This window comes from Lemur catta, chromosome 9 (assembly GCF_020740605.2).
Source record: "Lemur catta isolate mLemCat1 chromosome 9, mLemCat1.pri, whole genome shotgun sequence".
NCBI lineage: Eukaryota > Metazoa > Chordata > Mammalia > Primates > Lemuridae > Lemur > Lemur catta.
Genome location: NC_059136.1, coordinates 84,720,144 through 84,733,758, shown reverse-complemented (window position 1 = coordinate 84,733,758; position 13,615 = coordinate 84,720,144). Strand labels below are relative to the sequence as shown.

Below are 13,615 nucleotides of genomic sequence, written 5' to 3'. Positions count from 1 at the left end.
TAAAAGGACAAGGACTCCTCGGATAACTAGCTGATTCCAGGGCTAGGAGCAAGGGAAAGCTGAAGGTGAATGTGGAACATCTTACTGTTCCACAAATCAAGAAAAAATTCAAAGACTAATGGAATCACATCAAAAGGACATAGGTGGCTGGTCCACGTGCAGTGGTGTTTACAACTAATTGATCACAACCAGTGACAGATTCCTTTGTTCCTTCTCTACTCCCACTGCTTTACTAACTAGCCTTTTAAAAGAAAAAAAAAAAAAAAAGGACATAGGTGCTCACTTGAAGGGATTCCTACTGGCAGATGGGGAATAAAAATAATGATGGTAAAGAATTGTAACATATCCAATAATAAAGGAATTCATGAGCCCACGGTGTTATTTTTTTAAAGGGAGTAGGAGAGCTCTTCTCTATAGAAAAGTGTCAATTAACGTTAGAATTAGAAAATCACTATATTGCAACCCAATGTAACATCTGAGTAAGGCAAGGGTCATTAATGGGTGCTAAAACCACTGAGTGAATGGATCCTGGACTTAGAAAAGGAAAAAAGGGATATAAGAGACACATTTTGGAACAACTGGGAACATTTTTAAATATATGTATATTACATATTCTTGAAATAGTGTTAATTTTCTTAGGTGTGAAGATGGAATTGTGGGCTTGTGAATGACAATGCTTTTAGATGTAGAAAATATATGCTGAGGTATTTAGGGGTGAAATGTCATGATGTATACAATAAATTTTCAAATGGTTCAGCAAAGACGTGTGTGTATGTGTGTGTGTATTTAAAGACACATACAGCGAATGTAGCAAAATCATTAACAATTAGTGAATCCAGATAAAGGGCATACTGGTGTTCATTGAACTTTTCTCTAGGTTTGAAATTTTTCTGCAGAAAAATGAAACAACTTTCACTTCATATTCTGTGTTCATCCACATTAGGTGCTGGCAAACTTTTTTTGGTAATGGACCAGACTGTAAACATTTTAGGCTTTACACATCATATAATTTTTACTGCAGTGCAACAGCAGCCACCACAGGCACTGTATGAAAACAAATGAGCATGGCTGTGTTACAATAATACTTTACTTACAAAAACAGGCAACACACCAAATTTGGCCCATGGGCCACTATTTGCCAACCCAACCCCTTAACTGTATTATTAGATTTTTAAAGAATGCAGAGGCATGTAATGCTTTCTTTCTTCTCTATGTATTTTTTATTTTAAATTCATATTCCCTAAGATCACGGTGTCTTCTCTACTTTCTACGTTTTCCCACTTGATAATCTTATGGCTTCACTATTAACTGTAACAGAATGATACCTATCTATAGCACCTGGCTTGATATCTGTAGGCCAAAGTTCTATTTTCCTTTACACATTTCATAAACATTTCCACATGGGTGGCCAACCTGAAGGTCAAATTCAGTATGTCATAAGTAAATATTAGTGATTTTTCACCCAAGTAACTTCTCCAACATGATTTAATTCTACCAATAGTACCTCCCGTGCAGAAAAGAGGTGACATAGCAGGCCTGAGATTGCCTATCTTCAGAAAGGGCTACTTCCGCAACTGGCCCTTGGGTGGCATGGGGGAACTTGTATTTTGGGAGGGTTCCCACTATTCCTAGAACTAATAAAAGTGGCACACTGTGCCTAAAGTGTTTGTATAAATAGCGTGGTTTGTACTGAACACCAGCTTTTCTTCTGGGAATCTGGAATTTTGGTACATAGTTCTGATCATTTCATTTCTCAATACTAAAATCTTCAACAGTAATCCATTTTGCCCTAGAATGGAAGCCCAAAAACCTAAACCTGGAATTTATAACCCTCCATTGGTTGGCTCCAAACTATCTCTTTAATCTTATTTTCTACTGTATGACATCACAAACCCTATACTTCAGCCAAACCACCATATGACAATTCCCAAATCTATCCAATTATTCTCTTCTCTCGACTTTAGCTAACAGAGTTTCCAATACCTGAAATAACATTCCCCTATAGCTGCATGAATTCATATAGTTTAAATTCAAATGTCATCTCCTATATGAAGCCCTCCTGGTTAATTTTAGCTAGAAATATTCATTCTTTTTTCCTGAATTTTAATAGGATTTTAAGTGTTTATTTCTAATGAAACTTATCACTTTCAATATTGCATTAATCTATTATACACATACATTCCATAACCTCTCCCCTCCAGAGCATGCTCTACCTTGGATTAATTTTTGTATCCCCCTACAGAGCCATGCAACTATACACATTCCACAGTATTTGTTGAATGAAAAGGTGAATAAAAAAATGGAAAAATCAGAAGGCAATCAGATGAATGCCTGCTTCTAGAGTTGTTCTAAGGGAAGAAATATATTCTTAGAAATGATGGGATTTATGTATAGGTGAAACAGTACCATTCTTATTCGAGATCCACACTGTACATTTAAATTTCTAGAAGTACATATAGCAAGGTACTATGCTTAGCCCTGTAGAAGATACCATGAATTAAATAAGCTTCAGTGGATTGGCCTCAAATCTAATCTTATCCTTAATGTTTATGAAAAATGTAAAATTCCTAATAATCATTCATTCATTTTTGGAGACAGAGTTTCACTGTGTCACCCAGGCTGGAGTGCAGTGGCATGATCATAGCTCATTGTAACCTCAAACTCCTGGGCTCAAGCGATCCTCCTGACTCAGCCTCCTGAGTAGCTAGGACTGCTCCCAGCTAATTTTTTCATTTTTCATAGAGATGAGGTCTCACTATGCTGTCCAGATGGTCTCAAACTCCTGGACTCAACTGATCCTCTCACCTTGGCCTCAGAAAGTGCTGGATTACAGGGGTGAACCACCACACCTGGCCCCTAACAAACTTTAAAATAATTTTATAGTACAATCCAGTAGACAGGAACTGACCCTGTATCACCTATAAGTTGGTCTGTGATAATAAATTTATAAGAAATAATTTTTTCCCATAAAGATATGAAATATTCAAAATCAAAACAATTTAAACATTTTTTTAAAAAGTTTACCACACTTAGGATGATGGAAAATATACCTGTCCCTCTCCCAGCAAAAACAAAAAAAATAAAAGGAATTAACCTTATTTTAGTGAAGTGGGGAAGAATGGGTTTTTATAAAAGATTGTAACTGAAGGTTGAGGAAAGAAGTACTTTTCTATAATCGAAGATATTCAGATATTTTTCTACACACAACACACATGTACACACAATCACTAATTTAAGAAAGAGCTTATAATTTTGCCCTTTTTGTTCCACACATTAAAGTCTCCAGTCAGATGAAATCACATAAGACAGAATAAAATAATTTTGAGTGAAGTATACTACCTCCAACAACAATGTTCACCATTTCTTCTACAATGCTCTGTACAATGTCTTGTGGCTTTTCCTCACAATCATGGTTTTCTCCATCATATAATATATCATTTTTAGATAATGCTTTAAAAGAAGGAAAATTCAAGAGAACATTACTTTAATTTTTAGAAGATTTTCCTAAACATTTATAATGAAAAACTTTCCAAAGCAACAAAGAATAAAAGAAAAAAATCAGATATGTAAAATTAGAAGCAAATACATGTTAAATCTTCAAAATGTATAACAAAACTTAAAATATTTTCCAAATTCAAGTCAATTTCAACAATGATTTATTTGACAAGCTATTAAATAATGACTCAACTTAAATGAATTTTCTAGATTGGTCCTTTAAGAACACAAACTTTTAGAAGTATTTTGAATGAAACATTTCTAACATGTCCTACACACACTTACTTACATTTAGTACACACACTACTACACTAACCCTTATCAAATAATATTAATATATTAAATGTATTTAAAGCCTATTTTGATTACTTAGGCTCATCTATAATAGCAAGATTAACATTGTACTCTAATACAGTGAGGTTCTTAAAGAAGCAGACGTAGGGCCATCCAGGCCCTTTCTTGCTATTTCTTCCCCAAAAGAATCTATATTTCCAATATAAAATTAAAGAAATTAAAAAAGAATTCATTACCCAATTTAATGTTAAAAAAACCCCAAATAACTGCTGATCAGAACTTCTGAATAACATAAGAAAAAATGATGAAACTTGATATTCCAGATAGCTTGTATAGTCTATTGCAGATAAATACAGGATTTCCATAGGGCTTTTTGAAATGATGAAAATATTTCAAGCTGTTCAATAAGCATTTTAGGATGCTTGGGATCTAAGACCCTGTCGCAGGAGCCACTGTCCTATACCAAATGGCATCAAACTGCATAGTAGCTGGGAGTGCTACTGTTTCCACTCCCTGTCCCCTCCCACTACTATAAAGAACCACCACTTACAATGGTGGATTCTAGATGCCTGTCTTCCCCAAAATTTCACTGATCCTAATCTACTGTCTGTAGCATTCTACAAAATACTGAATGCCACAAGTGGAAACCAGATAAATAAGCATGTTAAGTTAGTAACCTTATTTTATAAAATATCCAAAGAGCATTTAGATTCTTCTGTGGCATAATAACAAATGTCTTGACAGATAATTAATTTTCCCACCATTCTAAAGCATTTTATTGCTGTGTTCTAGTTGGCTAAAATTACCTAAAGTCTGAAAATTAGAGCTCCAATGTAATTAAACATATGGAGCCACTGTCTAAAGGTGTAGAAAATCCCTAGCGAATTAAGAGTCAATCCTCACATAAATTAGCTAAAATAGATTAAAGTTAACAATGACTAATATTTATTATATATAACAAACGCTTAAGAGAAGTTAACTATTATGTCCAAAGTCACACAGCTAATAAGTGACAGAGATGTACTTCAGAAAATGCACCCTGAACCAATGGCTTTCAAGCAGTTTTCATTTATATCAACTGCTGGGAGAAAAACACCTTTAGAGTCAAAATAATCATGATGCCAATACAGGGAACTTTGGCTTATTCGTAATTCTGTAATATATAAGGCTCTACAGTGGTACCTCACACACAGTAGATGTTCCTACTCTTTGGGTCTTAGTCCATGTTGTTTCCTCTATTGGAACATTTCCCATTTTCTTAGCCAGTCCATTCCTACCTTTATCCATCAATATTCAACTAAAAGATTATCACTTTCTCTATGAAGGTATTTCCTAACTCAGCAGAATTACCTTGTGCATGCCACTTTCAAGACATGTATCACGTATTATACCTCATTTATGCTCACCTGATCCTTCAGGTAGGCTAAAGAACACACCAAAAGAAATGGCTATATATCCATCATCTTTTTAATCCCAAGTGCTAACATAGTGCCTCAGACTCAGTATGCTCAACGTTTGCTGAATGCATAAACAAATAAAGGAAAAATAAAGTCCCAGCTTTATTAGAGATTAGCTCTTTGAATCAGCCCCTTTATAAGCTCATGGTGAGAAGCAGGGGAAATACTGGCAAAAAGGGCAGGCCAGACAAATGTAAATCACATAAACAATATATATTCACTATTAGCTTCAGTACTGTGAATGTTTGGTTTACCAAAGTCATCCCTTTTAAAGTAAATAGTGAAGTACTATTTTAAAAAAGTATATTTCTCAGAAAGTTGGGGAGAAAAAATAAAAAAGCATCTGTTTATGCTACTACTAAGTTATGGAGGAGATGTGCTTAAGAAAAAAAATTAAGAGCTGAGAATAGATCACTGAAGTTTTTCCTCAAAGTGAAGCAAAAACACAGACTTCACATGAATTGTAACTAAGCCCTAACCATCCTATTCTTGACAACCACATTGATAGACAACATAGTTTTTACCATTGTTCAAATGATATCAAGCTAAGGCAGGGCAAAGGGAATGACCCGAACTCCCTGGCAGTTTCCTGCAACAACTAAAGCTGAAAATAACGTTTGGGGGAAAAAATAACTTCATGTGATTATCTTATTATTTACAGAGAAACCTATTTTTTGTTTTAGAGACTGGGTCTCGCTCTGTCACCCAGGCTGAAGTGCTGTGGCACGATCATAACTTCTTGCAGGCTGGAACTCCTGGGCTCAAGTGATCCTCCCATCTCAGCCTCTCAAGTAGCTGAGATTACAGGTGTGAGTCATCACATCTGGCCAAATTTATAAAAAATAAACATAATTTAATTTTTGTAATCTTGTAATCTTTTTTAAAAAAATTTTTTAACAAAGATCCAACGAAGTTAATTGTAACCTTTTCTTATAAATTTGCTTAGAAAAAATACTATCAGCAAACACCTCAATTGTAGTGATTACTACATATCAGGATATAAAAATAAATGAAATTTTTTTGTATGTCAGTTGGTTACTCAAAAAGATTTGTTTTTGCATTTAATTTCAGTACTTTTTTGACCATAATATTTTCTAAACTGATAAAGATTTCCTAAAATTTTCAGTCATATTCCAGAAAACCTTACTAGGTCACCTGTTTGCTATAAAACTAATCTTAAGAAGGAAACTGACGGGCCGGGCGCGGTGGCTCACGCCTGTAATCCTAGCACTCTGGGAGGCCGAGGCGGGTGGATTGCTCGAGGTCAGGAGTTCGAGACCAGCCTGAGCAAGAATGAGACCCCGTCTCTACTAAAAATAGAAAGAAATTATCTGGCCAACCAAAATATATATAGAAAAAATTAGCCGGGCATGGTGGCGCATGCCTGTAGTCCCAGCTACTCGGGAGGCTGAGGCAGTAGGATTGCTTAAGCCCAGGAGTTTGAGGTTGCTGTGAGCTAGGCTGACGCCACGGCACTCACTCTAGCCAGGGCAACAAAGTGACACTCTGTCTCGAGAGAAAAAAAAAAAAAAAAAAAAAGAAGGAAACTGACATTCCTATACAATACGCTAATGGATATTTATGACCTTCTTTAGAAAGACATATATCCTCCAAAGCAAGTCTATAAATCATATTGCTCATGAGATGTTAATGCATGAAATGGATCATTAATAGATGTCCTGTGGGTCGAAGTCGAATTAACTTCACCAAGGATGAAAAAAGTCCACAATTACCAAAATGTATCTAATTTCCATTAAATAATACTATCTTTTCCAGATTTCTTCATCAAAAACTCTCATTCCTACATGTTTTCCTTAACACACACCCACCCCACACCCCCTTCTCAAGAAGATTACTTTCAGCTGCAGTTGCCTGATCAGCTTCAGTCTGTTCATTTTCTGCACTGGAAATATCAGATCCATTTTCAGGCTCTGTGTCATCCTGAAGACTTTTATCTACATCATTTGTATGGGGGTCAAGGTCCCCTTCGTGTTCTTGGGATATATGATCAACAGTCTGAGGTGGCAAATATCTAAGTTGAGGTGACTCAGGCTCATGATGGCTTACTGGAGACTGCAAAAGATGATGATGCTGTCGATGCCTTTCTTTTTCCATTTGTTTGGCTTCTTGTAACTGGAAAGAAATAAAATAATTTCCAATATTAGTAAAATATGTTGTTTAAAATTTGGAAGGATAATGTTATATCCAACTATAAATCCTTTATGTAGTGTGCCACCTTGTCTCTATGCTTGGAAATTATGGTCCATCAAAAACAAAATACATAAAATATACTAAAAATATTTAATGATGTTTATGCCTTTGGTGACTGGAAATTGGTACATAAGAACAGAAATGAAAGACTTTCACTACATACCCTTTTCATTATATTTGGTGTTTAATTATGTGAATGCACACACACACACACACACACACACTCATTCACTTTTGCTAATACATAAAGATACACGAGAAACTAGTAATAACGGTTACCTGTAGAGGGCAGGGGTTAGGAAATGACCAAATGGGAAACAAAAATGGGAGAGAACTTTTCAGTGTTTACCCTTCTGTAGGCATGTTCTTGTGTCACCTTGTCAAACACCTTTTAATTTTAAAAATATTAAAATTTACATTTAATAAATAAAATTGCAATAAGGTTTTCTCTCACTCTGCCCAGTCATCTAATAATTATGAAAAATTATATCTACAAATGTCTAAATTTTATTTTAGAAGTCCTGTCATTATTATGTATTAATATATAATACTCTCTGTAAAACCGGCTGACTTACAAGATGCTAAAACCATTAACAATCAGGATCACAGGATTCATTTTTTAGTACTTTATTGCTTTTCACGTATCTCGTTTGGTCCTCATGACCTGACATGAATGATTTTTGCAGAATTAATTTCCACAAAGATAAATAGTTCACAGTATCAAATATCAACATTTCGGCCGGGCGCGGTGGCTCACGCCTGTAATCCTAGCTCTGGGAGGCCGAGGCGAGTGGATCGCTCGAGGTCAGGAGTTCGAGACCAGCCTGAGCAAGAGTGAGACCTCGTCTCTACTAAAAATAGAAAGAAATTATCTGGCCAACTAAAAATATATATACAAAAAAATTAGCCGGGCATGGTGGCTCATGCCTGTAGTCCCAGCTACTCGGGAGGCTGAGGCAGTAGGATCGCTTAAGCCCAGGAGTTTGAGGTTGCTGTGAGCTAGGCTGATGCCACGGCACTCACTCTAGCCCGGGTAACAAAGTGAGACTCTGTCTCAAAAAAAAAAAAAACAAAAAAAACAAAAAAAACAAAAACAAAAAAAAAAAAAAAAAAAAAAAAAACACAAATATCAACATTTCATATGCTCCAGTAATATTCCATGTTATACTGAAATACCAGAATTAATTACATAAATTTATCAAATAAATATGAATTAAGAGATTTTAATGCCTAAAAGGAAGGAAGAGCCTTATAATCTACATGGTCTAAATTCTTTATTGTACAGATAAGAAAATTGATGGGCATGACTAGGTGCACAGTTAAAATCAGAACAGAATTTTCAGATCAAAACTTTAGCCCATTCAATTTCCAAATTTACACTGAGGAATCTTATCACTTGCAATCAAATCCCATCCTTAGCCTAACTTCAACCAATCTGTACCATGGTTTAGTGGGGCAAATAAATGCTTTGGAATCACAGACAAGCATGGTGTTAAATTCTAGCTTTTTCCACTTATTCCAAAGTTGTAGAAAGGCTAGCAATATCCTTGAAAAAAGAGAAAATGTTATTCTATGAAAATAAACCTTTAAACATTGTCTATACACTTCTGTACTTTCTAGCATAGGGTTTCTCAACATCAGCTCTAGTGACATTTTGGATCAGGTATTTCTTTGTTGTGGTGAGGCTGTCCTACTCCCTAAAGGGTATTAGCAGCATCCTTGCTCTCTACCTATAATAAGCCAGTAGCAGCCTCCCCACCCTAGTTATGACAATCAAAAAAATATCTCAAATGTGCCTTCAGGGGCAAAACATCTGTAGTTGAAAACCATTGTTCTAGAGGGAAGAAACTGGTGTTTTTTTCTTTTGAATTTTAGGACTGAACTTTTTATAATAAGTCTGACAAGAATTGCTTTATAGAGTTTTATTTTGTGGAAGAGGGAGAAGATTACCAGTAGTAAATACAAATGAACTAGACTTCCATCTTAGAAGATTTCAGTAAATGTGGAAGTTAAATCATCTGTCCCCCTTTCCCTTTATTTTCTCTTTCCTCGTTTTCCCATTTTTCTATATCCATTGCACAGAACTAAATATCCTTTGTAACACAAAACACATTCACAGTCTTTCTCACAATTCAGTTATATATTTGTTTGTGTAGGTATCTATTTGAAGTTCATTATGACCCACAGTTTGTAAGATCTTTGAAGGTACAGGTCAAGTCAATTTTGCTCATCACTGTATAAGTGAGGCCTACCACAGTGACTGAACATATAAGAATTCAATAAAAATATGCTGAATAAATCAAACCAATAAAACTTATATATCTGTTATTAAAAAGTGACAAAATTATTTTCACTCACTTTCTCAAAAATGCAGCAAAACCACTGTGGCTGCAAAATATCAGAAATAATCTACTGCCAATACACAGGAGAGGGACTTAATAGACTACGGTATATCCTAGAGTACTGCACATTTATTTATTTATTTTTAATATTTGTTTTTAATTATTATGGGTACACAATATTTGTGTATCTTTCTAGGGTACATGTGGTGTTTTAATACAGGCATAAAATGTGAGGTAATCAAATCAGGGTAACTGGGGTATCCACCACCTCAGGCATTTAATATTTCTTTGTTGTTAGGAACATTCCAATTCCACTAGTATTATACATTTATAACAAAGAATGAAGAAGATCTCTAAGGACTGAAACATACTGTTTCTAGGGTATACTATTAACTGAATAGAGCAAAATACAAAAAAATATCTATAACGTGTACGGCAGACAGTCTTTAAGAAGGTCACCAATGATGTCCACCTCTTGATTTTTACTTCCTTGTGTAGTCCCTTCCTACCATGCACCTGTGTGACCACTTCTGATAATAAGGTAGATATTGTGGCTTCTGTCGTACATTCAAGTGGTAGAAAAAAGGGAGGAAGAGGAATGAGGTGGTAGGAATTAGGAGGAAATGGTACTTATCTGGGTATACCTTCTATATACAGCTCCGACTCTTAAATCATAGCAATGTTTTACATATCTAAAAAATAAATAAGTACAGTTGGCCCTCCATATCCGTGGGTTCTGCATCCATGGATTCAACCAATCATGGATTGAAAATATTTGGCAGGAAAAAAAGGATGACTGTGTATTGAACATGTACAGACTTTTTCTCTTGTCATTACTCCCTCAACAATACAGTATAACAACTATTTATATAGCATTTACATTGTATTAGGTATTATAAGTAATCTAGAGATGATTTAAAGTATGCAGGAGGATGTGCATATATTACACACAAATACTACACCATTTTATATAAGGGACTTGAGCATCCATGGATTTTGGTATCCAAGGGAGGGTCCTGGAACCAATCTACTACAGATACCAAGGGACAATTGTAATTAAAACCAACCAGAACGTGAGAGACACTGAAAATGAAAAACAGTAACAAATGAACCTAACTATATTATGAAGGAATAACTTATCCCCACTGAAGAGTGAAGGGAAGAAAGGAACTAATCTAAGTAACTTTGAAAAGTAATGTTTTGAATGGATAATATGAAAGCTAAAGAGAAAAAGAACTGGGCTGGGCGCAGTGGCTCATGCCTAAAATCCTAGCACTCTGGGAGGCCGAGGTGGGAGGATCACCTGAGGTCAGGAGTTCGAGACCAGCCTGAGCAACAGCGAGAATCTGTCTGCATCAAAAACAGAAAAAAAGTAGCCAGGCAAGGCAATGCATGCCTGTAGTCCCAGCTACGAGGGAGGCTGAGGCAGGAGGATCGCCTGAGCCCAGGAGTTTGAGGTTGCTGTGAGCTATGATGACACCACTGCACTCTACCTGGGGTGACAGAGTGACATTCAGTCAAAGAATGCAAGAGAAGAGAGGAGAGGAGAGAGGAGGGGAGGGGAGGGGAGGGGAGGGCAGGGGAGGAGAGGAGGGGAGAGGAGAGGAGAGGAGAGGAGAGGAGAGGAGAGGAGAGGAGAGGAGAGGAGAGGAGAGGAAAGAAAAAAAACTGAATATAAATGCTATAACCTACTTAGTAAACTTGCTTCTCACAGTGGTAAGGGGTAGCAATTCTAAAGCTAATGTGTTAATAGGATTGAACAATTACATATTGAAAAACATGAAAGCCAGATTTCTGTTTAGAGAAAGAAGTTACAAATAAAGGGAAAAGTCTGAAATGAATCCTATGGTGTTTGCACTGGAGTCAGAAATGCCAGTTATAAACACATGGTTTTTAATATATACAGATGGAAGGTCACACACAGGTGTTGGGATAGAGTGGGGGAGGGGATTAGTATATAGACATATTTCCTAACTCTATCTGCTAGGACGACCTAGAAGCAGTAACATGCCAGTGACAATGAACACACTTAGCACCCAGATTTTGGTTTCTAAACACCACTCTCTAATCAAAGGAGCCAGTGTTCCATATTGAAGTGGTTGACTACAGGTCTGAAGTAGGGAAAATTCAGAATGAGCCTGGAACATTTTGAGATTCCACAAAGTATGGAACTACCCAAAAAAGGATGGGAGCTTCTCAAAAGGACACAAGGCCAAAAGTGAATAGTTTGGCCAACAATATAATGATAGCTTCAGATTATAACCACAGAATAAAAAACATATTTATGAGCACAGATTGACATAAATAATTAAATAAACTAATAAATTAGAAAGAAGGGAGACGAATTTCAGTTAATAAATATAGGAACAAAGAGAGAAACATAAAATCACCATTAGGGAAACACCACAGTAATAACTGTTGCCATAGTAATAACTGTTGTCAACAAGATCCACTGATAGATACTGAAGTTGGGGAAGTAGGGGGGATTTGAAGAGAAATAGAAGATTGCACAGTCTTAAAATGTCTCCCCTAAACAGGGGAGGAGGGGATGGGTATATTCACACCTAAAGGGTGTGGTGTGCACCATCTGGGGGATGGACATGCGTGTAGCTCTGACGGGGCGAGGCAAAGGCAATATATGTAACCTAAACATTTGTACCCCCATAATTTGCTGAAATAGAAAAAAAATCTCCCCTAAAATAAATATTAACTGTAAAAGAAAAACTAGTAATTTCACAGTGGAGGAACCTGACAGGTATCACCTGGTTAACATCAAGGTTAGTATCACCAGCAATAAGACACATCATCACCATGAATTCCTGACATGTTGCATCAAAAAGGACACAACACTGTTTCAGAGGTATTCTAGCAAAAACCGTACAACCTCACTCCAATCACGGGGAAAACATCATTTAAAGCACACTGAGGGACATTCAACAAAGTAACTGGTTAGTATCCTTCAAAAGCAGCAAGATCATGAAAGATATGTAAGGGCTAAGGAACTGTCACAGACTAGAGAAGACTAAGACATAACAACTAAATGTATGCTAAATGCAATGTAGGATCCTGGGTCAAATCCTGAAACAGAAAATGGACTTAGTGGGGAAACTACTGAAATTCTAGTAACGTCTATAGTTTAGTTCGTAGTATTATCCCAGTGTTAATTCTACTTTTGATAATTGTACTCTGGTTAAGTAAGATGCTGACATTAAGAGAAGCAGGGTAAAGGGTAAAGGGGATCACTCTGTAAAATTTTTGCAACTTTTCTATAAGTTTGAAATCAATTCAAATAAAAATCTGAAAGCTGATTTTTAATTATAAAGACCTAGGCAACTATTAAAAAGAGATTCTCTAGTTACTGATATCTTACCAATAAATTTGAAGCAGTTTAAGGTATTGTAAGGAATGCCATGGCCCTTTAACATATGGGGGAAAAATACTTCATCAACATAGAAGTGTGCTTTGTTTATTTTTTTAGGACCTATTGAATAATTTTATATCAGATTAGATAAAATTAGGTAGTTTCATACCTATATTACACTCTACTAAGCTTGAATGCAGTAAAAATGTCAATTTGTAAATACTTCCATGAGGAAGATAGCAATAAATATTTTTCATATTCCATCTGTGAACTAAAAACGTATTTTGTCCAAAGTCAAACAAGTCAGTAAATCTCAAAACAAAACAAAATAAAATGCAGTACCACAAATCTCCAGTAAGCAGAATTGTAAATAAAAGACATTCTTCTCTATAGGCACATAGATTTCACTATAATTACTATAAACTCTTTTCAATATATATATATTTTTTGAGACA

The 13,615-nt window shown here is 35.8% G+C and overlaps 1 protein-coding gene across 1 annotated transcript in view; it reads right to left on the bottom strand.

The window, feature by feature from the left end:
* ARFGEF1 (ADP ribosylation factor guanine nucleotide exchange factor 1) overlaps nucleotides 1-13,615 on the bottom strand; it is a 130,147-nt gene that overhangs the window by 77,511 nt on the left and 39,021 nt on the right. Inside the window, exons 6-7 of the mRNA XM_045560548.1 lie at nucleotides 7,103-7,379; nucleotides 3,340-3,450 (exon numbers count right to left, since the gene is read on the bottom strand). Coding sequence (XP_045416504.1) covers nucleotides 3,340-3,450; nucleotides 7,103-7,379 — 388 coding nt within the window. The remainder of the gene's footprint in view (nucleotides 1-3,339; nucleotides 3,451-7,102; nucleotides 7,380-13,615) is intronic.